This window comes from Petaurus breviceps, unplaced genomic scaffold (genome assembly GCF_028583685.1).
Source record: "Petaurus breviceps papuanus isolate PSGF00001 unplaced genomic scaffold, PetGlider_PUasm1.0 175, whole genome shotgun sequence".
Taxonomy (NCBI): Eukaryota; Metazoa; Chordata; class Mammalia; order Diprotodontia; family Petauridae; genus Petaurus; species Petaurus breviceps.
Window position 1 is genome coordinate 24,956,964 of NW_027185764.1, and position 16,659 is coordinate 24,973,622.

Below are 16,659 nucleotides of genomic sequence, written 5' to 3' on the forward strand. Positions count from 1 at the left end.
TGTCTCTACAGCTATTCATATATGTGTATACATACATCAGTACCTACAGCACTATCTGTATCGTCTGTCTTTGTCAGTCTATACTCGTCTCCTTTTTTAGAATGTAAACTCCTCGAGAGAAGGATTTTTCATTATTTGTATTTGTATCTCCAGTGCTTAGCCCAGGGCCTGGAACATAGTTGCTTAATAAATGTTTGTTCATTGATTGACTGACTGACTGATTGAATTTGTTGAATTGTTCTGCTTTTCTGGGGGATATGGAAAAAATTTTTAATTATGTGATAATTTTTATTTCTCTCCCTGCTTTGGGTAGAGGAGATATTAAAGGCTGAGGGTCATAGCTTTTATATTTAGTAAAACTCAGCGCCCAAAGTTTCTAGGACTAAGTCTGAGCTCACTATACCCGCTTGGTGGCCTAATTCTGTTGCCGTATTTACTATAGTGGAAGGAATTGTAATTGCACTTAGACCTGGATTCTAGTCCTGGTTCACCATTAACCAGCTTTATGACCTTGGGCAAGTGATTTTACTTTGTTGGGTATTAGTTTCTTTATCTGTAAAATGGGTGTAGTGATGAGTGTTGAGTGATTTTTCAGTTACGTCTGACTCTTGGTACCCCAGTTGGGGTTTTCTTGGCATAGATCTGGAATGATTTGCCATTTCTTTCTCCACCTCATTTTATAGATGAGGAACTGAGGCAAACAGGGTTAAATGACCTACCTAGGGTCATACAGCTAAGAAATGTTTAAGGTCAGATTTGGAACTCAAAAGGAGGAGTTTTCCTGCTTCACTGATGGGTGAGAGAGCTCATTATATTTAGCTGGCCCCAGACACCCCCACACCCTGTCCCACCTACCCATGTTTCACCCCTCCCGCCATTTTTTGGCCACACTCCTCACCCCCCTCTACTCTTGCTGTGAAAATAAGTAATTATAGCCATATTCCCATTATTTCAGGAAATGTTTATAGCTGCTTTATGGCTCCACTCAAAATTCCTGTGACATCCCAGCCCCAGCTGCCACTATATCCTGTCTGTGAGCCCTTCCTGTTAGAATGTATGAGATTCTTGAGGAGAGACTTTCTTTGCTTTTGTATTTGTGTGCGTGTAGCACAGTGCCTAGTACACAGTAAGTACTTAATAAATGCTTAATTATTCATTTAGGGGTGGGGGATAGTTGGACAAGGTGAGTTCTAAGGTTCCCTCTAGTTCTGATGTTTTGTCTTTGTGTAAATGACATTGCCTAGTGAAGCTGCTCTAAGGGCCATCGGTGGCCTCCTGATCCTTCTCTCCATTCCTTCAAGGTACAACCAAAGCCAGTCAATGAATTAAGAAGTATTTATTGAGCAACTACTATGTGCTAGACAATATTCTAGGAATTAGGGTTACAAGTAGAAAGAATAAAATGATTATATATCCTTTTTCATAATAAAAATATTTGTGCTGTTAACTATGTGGTTTTATGGGCTTTTAATATTTTACCTGAGTCACTTAAATAACATTGTGAAGTTATTGAGGAAGCATGTATTTCTTTCTTTTTGAAGAGGGAAGGCAAGGCCATTGGGGTTAAGTGACTTGTCCAAGGTCACACAGCTAGCACACATCAAGTGTCTGAGGCCAGATTTGATCCCAGATCTTCCTACTCTAGGACCAGTGCTCTATGCGGTACACCAACTAGCTGCCCTGTTGTATTTCTAGTAAATAACTTAAGCAGCCATAATATCCCATTGGTTCCCTAGACAAGCCTTCCATTTCAATCCAACATGTTTATTAACTGTTTTTTGGACAAGCTATGTAAGGAACTTAAATTCTGACATTTGAATAAACATTTGTTGTCTAATATGTTCCAGACATTGTGCTAAAGTGCTTTACAAATATTATCTCATTCTCACAACCACCTTGTAAAATGCTATTATTATCCCTCTTTTACAGATTTGTTGTTGTTGTTCGGTTGTGTCTGACTCTTTGTGACCCCATTTGGGGTTTTCTTGGCAAAGATACTGAAGTAGTTTGCCATTTCCTTCTCCAGCCCATTTTGCCGATGAGGAAACTGAGGTAAACAGGGTTGAGTGACTTGCCCAGGGTCACACAACTAGCAAGTACCTGAGGTCAGACTTGAGCTCAGGATGATGAGTTTTCCTGACTCTAGGCCCAGCACTCTATCTAGCTATCCTTTTTTACAGATGCAACACATATAACAATATTTACAATATAAATATAAACTTAATAAGTGCACATATATGTATATATGTGCACACACAAGTAGTCAAATACAAGGTACTATGAGAGAGAAGAAACTAACATTTGGGGCAGGTAGAACATGCAGAAGATGGTGTCTGAGCTGCATCTTAAAGGAAAAGAACTCTGAGAAAGGAGCACCACTTCCTTTAGCAATCTTGGCCTGACAAGACCCCCCCTCCCCCCCACTCCCAGCTGAATGGGGACATTCAGGTAGACAGCCAGCCAGGGACTTAATAGAGGAAAGGGTCCAGAACTTACGGCAACGTAGCTTTTGTTCGCAGTGAGGGCCTCTGCAGCCAGAAGGTGTGCCTGGACCAGGTTCTGTACATGGACCCAGTTCATACGTGTCCTGGGATCCCCAAATTTGAAGGTAAATAGTCTCTTCCTGATGCTGCCCTGAAAGTGAGAGGGGGGAAGCACAGATTTGACCTCTGGAATGTTTGGGCAGCTTAGAATAGGAGAGTCAGGGGACCCTCAGATCTGTTAACTACCACCTCACAAGTCCATGTGGGTTGCAACTAGGTTTATTAAAAGAGAAATAAACTTGCCATTGGATCTCTAAGCAAGCACAGAGTTCACAATCCAAACAGAAGGTTGCATATTTATGAGAATACAACAGAAAGAGGAAGAAACAGAAATCTCCTCCTAAATGGGAGTGACAGGGGAGGGAAAATCATGAATAATTAAGATGGCAAAAGCCACATTTTTTTCCCTTGGGAACTGCGGGACCGTGAAGATAGGATGGTCTGCTTATCAACAGGGTTCCCAGATGCACAAGCAATTTCTCATTCTAGTGCTGACTGACTGGCACCTGTCTTGGCTCCCACCGACACACAAGGAGTCCAGCAAACAACAAAGTATGTCACTGACAGGGTAGGGCGCTTCGCCCTAGCCCTGTTCAAGTGTTTTTGGCAACTCAGACACATTCAGAGGACCCCTTAACAGGTCCTACTGAAGGATTCCTCCCTGCCTTCCTCTAACCATGAGTTGCTGTCTTTTCCTCCAACAAGACATTTTTGCTGGCTGTCCCTCATGCCTGGAATGCCCTCTTTCATCTCTTCTACTTTCTGGCTTCCTTCAAGATTCAGCTGAAGTCCCATCTTCAAGAAGCCCTTCTCAGTTCTTCTTAATGTTTATCCCTTCCCTCTGGGATTATCTCCAATTTATCCTAAATATATCTTGTTTGTATATAGTTGTTTGCATGTTGTCTAGTCCATTAGACTGTGAGCTTCTTGAGGGCAGGGGCTGTTCTTGCCTTTTTACAAATTTTAATTATTATTATTTTTTAATCCCTTGAGTTTAGTGCAGTGCCAGGAAATGTCATAGATACTGGTAGTTGTTTCCCTTATCCCAGTCTCTGTTTACTTCCATACTGCTAAACGTAGTGAGAGGAAGTCCCATATCTGAGCTGACTCTACTAAAAATTTGTGTTGTCTGGTCTCAGCTGGGGCTATTACTCTTTTTTTTTTTTTAAAGCAATCAGGGTTAAGTAACTTGCTCAAGGTTACACGGCCAGGTGTTTCTGGGTGGGTGCTAAGTGTCTGAGCCTGGATTCGATCCCAGGTCATACCGACTCTGGGGCCGGTCCTCTTACTCGCTGTGCTACCTGGCCTCCCCTGGGGCTCTTATTCTTAATCCTTTATTCTTCAGTCCTGTAATTTAGCATTTAATCTTCGTCAGTGACTGCTCCAAAATATGTCCTCTCCTTTTGCCATTCTTTGTAACAGATGCCACCTTCTCCACAAAACCTTCCTTGACTCTCCCACTCCCGCAGCTAATAACGGTCTATCCCTCCTCCAATTTCTCACAGAACTCTGAGCAGACCTTTCCTTTGTGCTCCCCTAGTTCTTCTTCTGTCAGAGTTATTTGTGTACGTGTTCTTTTTCCCATTAGATTTGAGCTGCAGGAGCTTCCTCTTAGGGAAGCTATGGGACAGTGGATAGTGTGCCAAACCTGGGGTCAAGAAGATTCATCTTCTTGAGTTCACATCCTGCCTCAGACACTTGCTAGCTTTGTGACCCTGGGCAAGTCACTTAACTTTGCCTCAGTTTCCTCATCTGTAAAATGAACTAGAGAAAGAAACGGCAAACCGCTCCATTATCTCTGCCAATGTGACCCCAAGTGGGGTCACAGAGTAAGAAACGAGTGAACAACAACAAAGTTCCCTATTATCTATAGGATCAAATATGCCAAAAGTTCTCTGGCCTTTTAAAGCCCTTTGTAACCCCTTCCTGGCTTTTTTGTACCATTTTCTGTACTCCGTGCAATCTGCGAACTAGCCATACACTAGCCAAACTAGTAGTTCTTTGAATACAACACTCAGTCTGCCATCTCTGTCTGCTGTGCCCATGATGCTCTGGCCCTTCCCCCCCTTAGATTCTCTGGCTCCCTCCAAGGTTCCGTTCAAGCCCTGCTGTCTGCAGGATTTCTGCATTTCCTGGCATCAAGAACCATTTTTTACCTTTCTTCGTATCTTCAGTACTTGGTATTCGGTAGGCACTTAATAATTGATTATTGACTAATTCTTCCTCTCAGATTGCCTTCATTTATTCTTGCATATATCTAGTTATTTACCTGTCCCCCCTATTATAATGTGAGCTCCTTATAGGCAGGGACTGCTATTTTTGGGGGCCTTTCTTTGTATCCCCAGTACTATGTATATAGTAGGTGCTTAATGTCTGATGGATTTTATTGATTCGAACAAGACTCTTGATGCCGAGTTTTCCTTCTGTTCCATTGTAGCTGCTAGGACAAGAGTACTTACTGCCACGCGGGGAAGGTGCCTCTGCTCTTCTGGTCCATAGATGCCTGGGGGACGAAGGACACATGTTCGAAGGGTACCTCCCCCTACAATACAGAGAAGAGGACATTCAGATGGCCCACAGGATGAGGGAGTGACTATGCAGGAGCACATTCAGTCTTGGGAAAGGACGAATCAAAATACCCCCTTTAAAGATCTGCCCGTTGACCAAGCCCATTCTATGCATGGCGCTTGTGCTTAGCCCTTTTGTGGGAGTGACATATCAGAGGGAGCCTTTTGGCTCTTTACAGAGCAGCGAGTCAGGGAGTACGGACGGCTCCACCTTGCTCTCGGTTTGGTCCTGTGAGGACTGGGGAGGGGCTCCTACCAGTCCCCATTGTTCCTACAGAGGAGGTCCAAGGTCTTGGGCTTCACTTCTGTGTAGCTAGCTCCATTATCACTCACAGCCACAGGTGGTACCCACCCCCACCCCCACCCCCACCCAGCTGTCTTGCAGATGTATGCCACTTGTCACAAGAGAGCGCAAATCCATCCTTGCAACAAAAGACATAACTCTTTGTACATCTTTGGTGGGTCTGGCGATGAGTTAGCACAGTTGTCTTCACTCAAAAGGGACTAGATTCTTCTTAAATATTGTTTTAATTATAGAATAATCATAGAAGGGAAAGTACTAGAAAGCATAATGAAAATTACTGTTGATCTACTCCTAACATCCCCCTCCCTACACTACACATTGGCTGAATCCACCCATGTGAATCATAGAATTGAATTTTGGAGCTGGAGGGGACCCTAGAGAAACCTAAAGCCCACTTATTTAAGGTCACATAGTGAGTTAATGATCAAGCCAGGTATAGGCCTGTGAGAAATCATTCATTTGTACCTCTGTCCTATTCCAGTCAGTACTAATCAGTTTGCTGTGATTCCATAGGAGTAGTGACTATAAGCTCTGTATAGTAGGCCCCAGAGCTATGAGCTACAGGTTGTAAGTTCACCTGATTAATCATAGGAAGCTCACTAGAGACCCTCTTCCCTTGTTTTTCCTTGTTATGGTGACCAAGTCCAGCATAGTGGAGGTGACTTAATTACATGGAAAATCTTCCAACTTAGTTTTGTACCTCTGGACCATTTCTCTTTTGTCCAACATGAGCAGGTGACCAACTTATGACCCCTTAGTCAATGGAGATGCCTCATGCTTGCCCAACTGGAGATCCTCTGGCTGACATGCCATTTTTAGCTGATACATCATTTTTTGGTCTGCAAAGATCTATTAACCAATGGATTCTGTACTTAGTATAGCCTCTTTAGAATGTTCAGGTATCAAATCTGATATCAAACCTTATAAAAATGAGGTCTGGAAAAAAGGAAGAAGGGGGTATCTCAGATCATGAGGAAGATCTGAGGTCCCCTTCGTTAGAGGGGGACCATGGTCCCTTTAATAAAGTGCTATTGACTCAGAGCTCTGCCTCAGTCTCTCTTATTGCAGTTTGGACAATTTTAATCCCCACAGAACCTAGCTTTATTGCAGATGACCACCTAGAAAGTGACCTAAAAGTCCCTGTCCTTGGAGAACAGGTAGTCACAAGGCATCAAGGAAGATTTCCTGGAGCCCCAGGTGTCAAATGGATTAGGTAGGGCCAAGCTTTGAGAGATGCTGCTCCTTCTGAGAAAGGCTAGGGGTAGAAACTATCCTGGGTGACCCCCTAGGGGCTGCATCCCTGGTTAGTGATTAGGTAAGAAGCATTCATTCTTTCTGTAAATGGCTCATTCTAATTTTAAGGTCACCTGGGCACAGGAATTGGGTTGCAGTTTACACTCATTGTTGGGGAGCATGCTGCCCAGGTAAGCAGACAGCCTGGTAGGGTATAGATGACTCTCCTTAACATGGAAAACTCAGGGGATGCTCTGATAAATAATTCTGAGCAGGAGGATCAGGTGTCCGCTGCAGAAGCTGCTGGGCTGAAGAGGGAGGTGTGAGCCAGAAGTCACATTTGCTTGGGTAGGAGAGTAACCCTGCAATGGCAAAGCTAGATTTAAAAAGTGAGATCTGTAAGTGAGAGTGACGGGAGATCCTTTGTTTTATTGGGAAGTGAAGTTGAAATTGTCTGTATCTGTCATCACACCAGAAATTTTTACTCCTCTTTCATTGGAATTGAGGTTTTGGGGGGACACACCCACACCGGATGGTAGCAATAGTCAGCATCACATCCAGTATTTTGGGTGATATTCTTTTGGAGAGGATGGGAGCGAAATCCATGATTTATAATTTAGAGCCAAAAATGGGTCTCAAAACCATGATCTAATTCTGAGCACCCCTGTTTAAGAAGGACGTTGATACACTGGAAAGTACCCAGAGGGCAAAGCGGATGGTGAAGGTCTTTGAGCACAATCTGTATGAGGATTATTTGAAAGTACTGGGGTGTTAAGTCTAGAGAAGAGAAGATGCAGGGGTGGTGTCTGTCATGTGGATGGGAGATGCTTTGTTTTGTTTGGTCCTAGAGGGCAGAATACAAATCAACGGGTAGAAACTAAAAAGAGGTAAGTTTAGGCTCGAAATAAGGAAAAACTTTTTTTTAAAACAATTAATGGTGTCCAGAAATGGAATGGGCCTCCTTGTGAGTTATCAGGAGTCTTCAAGCAAAACCTGGGTCACGCACTTGTGGCAGGGATTCTTTTTGGGAGGATGGCATATAGTTTGGACTGGATGAACACAGGCTCCCTTCCAACTCTGAAATTCTGTGATCAGTTTAAAACAAACTGAGAACTTTTCTGGGGCAGCAAAGGTCACTCCCCATGTCTTCTGGTGATTTCCTCTTTCTCTCTCCACATAGGCACAAATGTGCCTTGTCCCCATCATACCAGGGAGTGGGGTTCCATTGGATGTGAGGATCAGCTGGTCTGCGATGGCTTTGGTCCGTGAATAGTGGTCAATGTGCTGAAGCAGAGAAAAAAGAGCCACAGGGGAGGTCAGTAACCAGGGCTGCCTTCTTCCATCATTATCTTCACCTGTAACTATATCTACTGCTCACACACTAGGAATGTTCTCAGGGATTCGCTGGTAACGAGGTGATTGGAGGATATGAGATGAAACCCCCTTGAGATATGATTGAATCTTGTACTCCCTTTCCCACACTTCATTCTTATTTTCAAACATGCTATTTGGGGCACCCCTTCTGTAGGAACTGATAAGGGGTTTTGCCCACCTTCCCTATTTGTCTGGGCTATGCTAGGAAGCTGTCCTGTACAGAATCAGGGGGATGGATAAATTGATCCTTTACATCCTTACTAAGTCACATTTATATCATGCTTTACAGTTTATAACATTATTTTAGCTTTTGCTTCACTCCCAATCTGACTAGGCTGCTTTAGGTGCAATTCTGTGCCAAGTTAAGGGGATAGATGAAATTCCCCTTTCCACTATCCTAATAATTTACCTTTATAGTTTACAGCATGATTTCTTTATAGTAGTCTAATGAGGTAGCTAGTACATGTAATATTAGCCCTATTTAACAGATGAAGAAACTGAGGATCAGAGGTTAGGCTATATAGTCAGTAAGAAGTAACTTAAATTTCCTACTTCCCAGTCTAACATTGCCACTTAATTTAAAAAAACTGCAAGCAAGGCACTGTGGGTAGAAAGACAAAAACAAAGCTGTCCATTCTCTCTGGGAGATTTCATTCTACTGAAAGGATACAACACATACATAAATAAATATAATATTATTTGAGGCACTAGGAAGGGTTAATATCTAAGGAGATCAGGGAAGGCTTCACAGAAGATGGTACCTGAGCTGAACCTTAACAGAAGAAAGGGAGGCAGAGATGAAGAGGGAGTGCATTCCAGGCAGAAGGGCCACTTTGTGCATGGGAGCAGGAGATGAAATGTGAGTTTAGGGCCATTTTGACTGGAACAAAGTACATTAAGGGGGGTGATGAGACTGTGGAAAAGTAGACTGGAGCCCGATTATGAAGGGCCTTAAATTCCAGGCTGAGGAATTTGTATTTTATACCAGAGACACCAAGTAGCCACTGAAAATTCCTTGAATAGTGGAGTGACATGGTTACACTTGTGCTTCAAGAAAACCTGTTATCTTGGCAGTTTGTGGAAGGTGGATTAGAAAGACATGAGACCAGAAGCAAGAAGACAAACTAAGAGGCTAATTTAGGCAAAAGGTAAAGAGGGCCTGAGCTCAAGTGGTGGCCATTTGCATGAAGAGAAGGGCAAGTATTTGATAGGTGTTATAATGGAATTAATAGGACCTGACAACTGAGATTGCATATGGGGGTGGGTGAGGGAGGGAAGAGTTGAGGCGAAGAGAGAAAAAGAGAGGAAAGGAGGAGAGGAGAAAGAAAACATTCCATTATAGGTTCCTAGTTAAGTCTAAGTGTACTTCACTCATCTCTGGAGATAAAAACTCAGTATTTATGTTATGTATAGACAGCAAATAAGTGAGGTTTAGAGACAACAGGAACTCCCAAGAGTGAGAGAGGTCAGTTTGCCAGGGAGTGGTGAGGTAGAGGAAGAGGAAGTACAGAGGAGATAAATTTGATAGGTCCCAGTACAGTAACAATTCCATACAGGTAGGTCCCTCCTTGAGTGGGTCAGGGAGCCAGACGAGGCTCAAACTGCATGATTATATACGATTTGGGTAGCAGTGCCCTTCCCTTGCAATTGGCTGGCAGCTGGCCTAGTGAGAACCTGATTCATACTCCAAAAGTTCCTGGATTTCCACTGCCCATGATCCTTCAGTCCCTTTTTCCACTTGGGAAGAACTAAACTTCCCATCATCCCTTGCTGATAAGGAGCTCCAATCATATTTAGTGTGAGACTCCAGAGTTCAGTTATAGGTCAGGGAGGGATGTAGCAGCATTAACCTGTATCTCCTTCTCTTTGGGTTTCACTGATGGTAACTTCTGAATTAAGAACAAGTTTCTCCATTGCTGTTAGGGTGGGGAGGGTGTGTGACTCACACAGTTCAAGGCCCTATACTACCTTACATGGATGGATCCTATTCCATGGTATTATCTTCATCAATTAAGTAAATATGTATAAAGCACCTATAATATGCCAGGCACTGTCTTAGGTACTGGGGTATAAAGAAATCAATCAGTCAGTAAACATTTATTAAACACTATATACCAGGCACTGTGTTAAGTGTTCTGGGTACAAAAAAAGACAAAAGACAATCCCTAACCTCAAGGAGCTTACCGTCTAATGGGTGAGACAACATGCAAACATATATGTATATAGACATGCATATATGTCTATATACATATATATGTATATAAAGCTATGTACAGGAAAAACAGGAAATAATTACTAGAGGGGAGCCACTAGAATTAAGAGCGTTTGGGAAAGGCTTCTAGTAAAAAATGGGATTTTAGTTGGGACTTAAAAGGAAGCCAGAGACGTCAGTAGTCAGAGTGGAGGAGGGAGATTGTTCCATGCAAAGGGGGAGAACCAGAGAAAATGCCCATAGTCAAATGATACGGTGTCTTGTTTGTGGAACAGCCAGGAAGGCAATGTCACCAGAATGAAGAGGACATGCAGGGAATAAGGTGTAAGAAGACTGAAAAGGTAGGAGGGGGTAGATTATGAAGGGCTTTGAATGTCAAACAGAGCATTTTGTGTTTGCTCCTGGAGGCAGTAGGGAGCTACTGGAGTTTACTGAGTGGGGGGTGGGGGGGTTAACGTGGTCATATCTGTGCTTTAGGAAAATCACATTAGTGGCCAAATGGAGGATGGACTGGAGTGGGGAGAGACCAGGGGCAGGCAGACCCACCAGCAAGGTATTGCAATGATCCAAGCATGATGAGATGAGAGCAGCAGAGGGGAGGAAGAGGTGGCAGTGTCCGAGGAGAGAAGGGGCAGATCCCAGGGAGATGTCCGCAGAGGTGAAACCGACAGGCTTTGGTTACAGCTTAGATATGGGTGTGTATGTGTGTGTGTGTGTGTGTGTGTGTGAAACAAAGTAACAGAAGAGACAACATGCACACACATATACTATATATGTGTATGTGTGTATGTATATGTCTCTATATACACATATATGTATGTATATACACACATTATAAAGAGAACATTTGTAACCATATATAAAGCAAGGTAACCTTGGAGGGGAAGATGCTAGTGGCTGGTGGGGGTGGGGGTGGGGGTGTTGGAAAGTGGTAGTGTGGGGCACAAATAGGAAAAAGGTGCTGTTTGAGCTGAGGTTGGAAGGAAACAAGGGACAGGGAGAGTATCACCAGCAGAGGAAACAGTCGGTTCAGAGACATGGAGGGCTGGATGATGGGTGTGAATAATGGCACATAGGTCAGCATGGTTGACAGCAGAGTACAGGGAAGGGAAAAATATAGGAGAGAGCTGAAATGGTGCTAAGTTGTAAAGAGCTTTAAATGCCAACCTTTGTATTTTGATTTGAGAAGTAAAAGGGAAGCGCTGGAATTTAATGAGTTGGGGGTGAGGTAGGAGGGGGATATAGACATGCCTTTTAGGAAAATCTTTTTAAGACTGTCTCTTAGTTGTTGTTTTTCAGTCATTTCTGATTCTATGTGATGACCCTTTTTGAGGTTTCCTTAGCAAAAATCCTAGAGTGGTTGCTATTTCCTTCTCTAGCTCATTTTACAGATGAGGAAACCGAGGCAAACAGGGTTAAATGACTTGCCCAGGGTCGAACAGCTTGTAAGTGTCTGAGGCCAGATTTGAACTCAAGTCTTCCTGACTTCAGGCCTGGCGCTCTATCCACTATACCACCTAGCTAGCCCTAATTATTCAGTTTCAAACAGTGAGACAGGAGTGAGAGAGTAGGCAAGAGAAAGAAATTTGCATCATTTCAAATAGGATGGTGGGTTTACACTTTCCCTAGCCCAGTCCTCTAATCCTAAGGAACTGTACCTTCTCAAGTGGGAAATATGTCACGGAGTCTTCATTGCCCTGCACAATGGGCTTTCCCCCAAATGCGACATTGACAGTGCTAGTGTAGACGAGCCTTGGAATTTGCCGTTTGATGCAGACTGTCCACACAAACATATACATACAAAACACAAGTGTAAATATACAAACACATAGATATGCAAAAACATATACACACATATGAACACACACACAGAGGCCCTGGTGAGAGTAAGGAGATGGCTGAGGACGTATCCACAAGGGAGGTAACAATCAGGAACATTCCCTTAGGAAGAGACCACCTCTCCTTACTTGCTCTTTTGGACACAGCCAGAGTCGTGGGTCTCCTCAGTCACAAGACAATGGCTTGAGCACTGATTAAACTGGGATCCTCCAAGCGAGGGTCCCTGTGCTCTGATGACAAGGTATGCCCCAAGGGCAGGCCTAGCCCCTACTAAGATAAGAATGGTAGATGCAGCATCATTCTTTAGGTACTCAGTGGTTCCAAACTATTTCCTGGCTGAGTGTGTGTAGCAGTAAAAGCTACTTTATACATAAGGTAGTTATGAGAACTCTTGCCAGATAACCTTAGAGACAGAGGGTTTTCATGGAGCATTTTTTAAGTTTGCAAAGTGACTTGCAAATAATATTGCATTTGACAACCTTGCCATTATTATGCCCATTTTACAGATAAGGAAATGAGGCTTAAAAAAAAGTTTGAGTGACTTGAATAGTCACAGTGTTAGAGGCAAGATCTGAATTCAAGTCTTCCTGATTCCAAGTCCAGGGCGCTAATGGGAGACATACTCCAGATATCAAGAAATGAAACTCAGAGGTTCCCAGACCAGAATATCAAGGAAGGGCCATGCTTAATGAATCCTTAATACATCATTACTTCCATTTTCATTGACTTCTATTCCTCCCATTCCTGGCATTCAGCCTCTACCTTTTGGGCTGGAAACACTTAAAAGTGGTTTTAATCTGAGATTGAATATCCCTGGAGTCCCAGAATACTCCCTTCTCTTCTTCCCTACCCTTACTTCCCCTCTATCTATGACCTCTGCATTTAAGGTTATGGGCATGTCAGCCACACCCTCAGCGTGACTCAAATTGGCCACTCTTCGGCAGGTCCAGTTTGTAGGAGAGAGAGAGAGAAATGTTCCAGATCAGGCCACACATAGATGAAAGAATAGGAACTCTTTGCCTCCCACTCTCTGGAAGGTGGGTCAGGTTCTTCCCAAGTCAGTGGGAACTTTGCCTGCAGGTTTCCCAGCTCAGCTCCTGTAGATGGTCAGGTGAGGTTTGTGGTCAGCACACAGTTTCTCAAAAAGAGAAGAGAGGAGAGGAAAGGTCAGGGCACAGCACAGCAGTCTTACAGATTCAGGCCACAGCACTAGGGAGTGGGCAGCTGAGCTCCTACCGTCAATCACGATTTTGGTTCCGCCAATGTTTACAGATTCAATCTGTTCTTTATGCAACTACAGGAAGAAGATGGGACGAAAGTTGCTGAGTCTCCCTCATACATGCTGGATGCTGAGGCAGCAGACTCAGGCTCTAGCAAGATTAGGGCATGGGGTATATGTGTGTGTGTGTGTGTGTGTGTGTGTGTGTGTGTGCGCATACATGAGTGCTGATAGGGTTGGGAATATACCCAGCCATTACAGGGGAGATGGGGATGGGAGGTCATTCGATCAGAGGATCATAGATGTAGAAGCTATGGAAATCCAGAGTCCTCCCCCCTCCCCACCCCCCATTTTACATATGAAGAAACTGAGGCCTGGGGAGGTTAAGAAATTTGTCCAGTGTGTCACACAGGAAGTATCAGAGGTGGGATTTAAATCCAGGTCCTGTTGAGAGGCAATAAACTCAAGACCACAGGTCAGTCAGAGTGATGGGCCTGAACCAGATTAAAATGTAGTTGGGAAATATTTAACAAAATCAATACAAACATAATACAAACAAAAATGACACAACACAGATAATGTTATTTTGTGGTTTTCTAAGTCACCAGTGTTGTGGGATCTGGTTCTACTTAAGTTTGACAACACTGTGGCTAGTGGATAGGGTACTTGCAGTCAGGAAGACCGGAGTTCAAATCCCACCACAGACATTTACTAGCTATGTTACCCTATGTTACACTTAGCCTCTCTGTGCCTCAGTTTCCTCATCTGAGGGGGGATGGATCCAATGGCCTCTCAGGTTCCTTCTAGCTCTAAATATATGATCCTATCACCCCAGCACCGTTCCCACCACCGGCCATCATCACTCTGCTTCTGGTTTTAAGAAGATAAAACCAGATAAAAAGAAAGGAGTGTTCTGCGGTACCACAGCTGGCCGCTATTAACCCTTTCAGTTCTGGTCCTCTATGGTTGCTGCCTGTTCCCATAAACAGAGTCAGGGGTTCTCGCATGTCTTCCCCCTTCCCATGTCCCCCCCCCCCAGCTCCAAGCCTCACTCTACTTCTCAGATGGGGTATAGACAACTGGGAAAACACCAACAAAAGTCCCCTGCTCCATCCCTTATCGGTAGAACAGGGACAAGTTAAGGCCTGGAGACTTGGAACTCTTCCTTTATGCTTTGATTGGTTCCAAACCACAGATTCTTCTCAGACTCAGTCCCAGGGGTCTCTCATTCACCTCAGCTCAGTTCACTGAAAGAGGTGAGACACAAAGGCAGGGAGGGACTTACTCAGTGCGTGTGGGCTTAGTATGCCTTCAAAAAAGCCTTCAGCATTGGACATTAGTCCCCTTGAGAAATAAGATAAATCCCATGACCCATGATGCCTCTGGGTCACTCTGAGACATCCTAAGGAAGTCCCAAGGAGGACTGAAATCTTGGCTTCTGGTCCCTACCTAGAAGCTCTCGGTATCTTTGACTCACCAAACACAAGACTCCCCCTCTCTGTCCTGTGTTCCCATCCTGGTCCTGCTTCCATCATTTTGTCACCCACATGTGTGTGTCAGAGAGATAGAAAGGAGCAAAAAAGAGGGGAAAATGTGTGTGTGTGAGTGTGAGAGAGAGAGACAAACAGACAAACTGACAGAGACAGAGGGGAGGAACAAGGGGAGAAAACGAGAGAGAATGAGAGAGAAAGGAACAAGAGAGAGTGAAAGCACATATGGAGAATATGGGAGACAAATGAGTAGACTGAAGTTCTGTGAAGTTCTTGTCTCATTCCTGTCTTTACATCCCTGGTGCAGGGTGGGGGGCGTGGATTAATCATTTTTTGTTAAATGAATTCTTTCATCCTCAGAAAGCCAAACATTTCATAGAAGTTCATTTTTTTTTCCTCTAAATTTCTGCCGGCCCCCCCCCCCCCAACAAAACAAAACAACAAAACTAACATCCACAAAGGGAGAAGAAGCTCCCTCATCACCTCTCGTCAATCATGGTGACCTGGAACATGGCCCAGGTCCTGGGGGCAGGGGGGAGGGTGGGGCTTGATCACACCTTTTCAGCACCTGACATTCCATAGGAAGCCACATGGAAAACACAGTCAACCCCTTCACAAGCTCGATATAGGGCCTCCCCATCCCGGATGTCACCCTGGAAAACAGAGAGAGGAGATGGAAACACAGAGAGAGTCCTTGACTAGAACCCCAATTTCTCCCTCAGTCTAACTTTTCACCCTGAGATAAACAAAGACTTCCTTGTTCAAGAAACATTGTTTTACTAGGTTATTAGGAGCTGGGCAAGAATGATTTGTCAAATCCCTGACTGAGTCATGAGGAACCTTGGTCTTTGGGATAGAAAAGATTTATAAATGGCTTGACTATCAACCCAGCTTCCCTTACCCTCATACTGCCCCCAAAATTTCTACCCCCAACTTGGCATGCTTAATGCCATGGATAAAAATTCCCCATTTCACCAGCATCTCTCCTCAACCCCACAAAGCAAAAATAACTTTTTTCTCCCAACAGAAGCATAGTCTGTTGTGTGAGTCTGTCTTGTTTCTTCTACAAAGGTAATCCCAGCCATACCTGGATGAATACAACTCCTTTGGGTAGCTCCCATTTAGGACGCTGGATGTCGAGCAAAACCACTGAGACCCCCCTCTGGCCAAGGCTGGAGCCCAGAGTGAACCCAAAGTAGCCACCGCCTCCTGTCACCAGGGCCTTCTGGCTGGCGGGATGTGGGGGTTCTGCCTGCTCCTTAGGTTTGTTGTTGGGAGCCTGGCCCTGGCTTGCCTGGCCCTGAGGTACCTGGCCCTGGAGTTGGCGCTGGGGTGCTTGGCCTTGGGGTGGTTGACCTTGGAGTGCCTGACCCTGGAGTGTCTGGCCTTGGGGTGGTTGACCTTGGAGTGCCTGGCCTTGGGGTGGTTGACCTTGGAGTGCTTGGCCCTGGGGTAGTTGGCCCTGAGGTGCCTTGTTCTGGGGTGCCTGGCCTTGGGGTGCCTGCCCCTGAGGAGCCTTGCCCTGGGGTGTCTGGCTCTGGGGTACCTGGCCCTGAGGTGCCTGGCCCTGGGGTGTCTGGCTCTGGGGTGCCTGGCCCTGAGGTGCCTGGCCCTGGGGTGCCTGGCCCTGAGGTGCCTGGCCCTGGGGTGTCTGGCCTTGGAATGCCTGGCTCTGGGGTGCTTGGCCCTGGGGTACTGTCAGACCACCAGCTTTGGGTTGAGCCATGTTGGGACAGGAGGCTCCTGGTCCTTCCCCTGCTCTCCAGGCCTGGCAGACAGGGCAGCTCTTCTCCCCTAAGGTGGCAGCTCCACAAAGGTGTGGGGAAGAGCTTGTGGGATTGGATTTCATCTTCTAAAGTCCCATTTAGGTCACTGCCT

The 16,659-nt window shown here is 44.8% G+C and overlaps 1 protein-coding gene across 1 annotated transcript in view; it reads right to left on the reverse strand.

The window, feature by feature from the left end:
• The window catches only part of SDR42E2 (short chain dehydrogenase/reductase family 42E, member 2), a 31,504-nt gene extending 14,874 nt beyond the window's left edge, over positions 1-16,630 (reverse strand). Inside the window, exons 1-7 of the mRNA XM_069085361.1 lie at positions 15,869-16,630; positions 15,339-15,434; positions 13,309-13,366; positions 11,892-12,010; positions 7,856-7,931; positions 5,003-5,085; positions 2,497-2,634 (exon numbers count right to left, since the gene is read on the reverse strand). Of these exons, the coding sequence (XP_068941462.1) occupies positions 2,497-2,634; positions 5,003-5,085; positions 7,856-7,931; positions 11,892-12,010; positions 13,309-13,366; positions 15,339-15,434; positions 15,869-16,630 (1,332 nt within the window). The remainder of the gene's footprint in view (positions 1-2,496; positions 2,635-5,002; positions 5,086-7,855; positions 7,932-11,891; positions 12,011-13,308; positions 13,367-15,338; positions 15,435-15,868) is intronic.
• Positions 16,631-16,659: the final 29 nt, after the last annotated feature.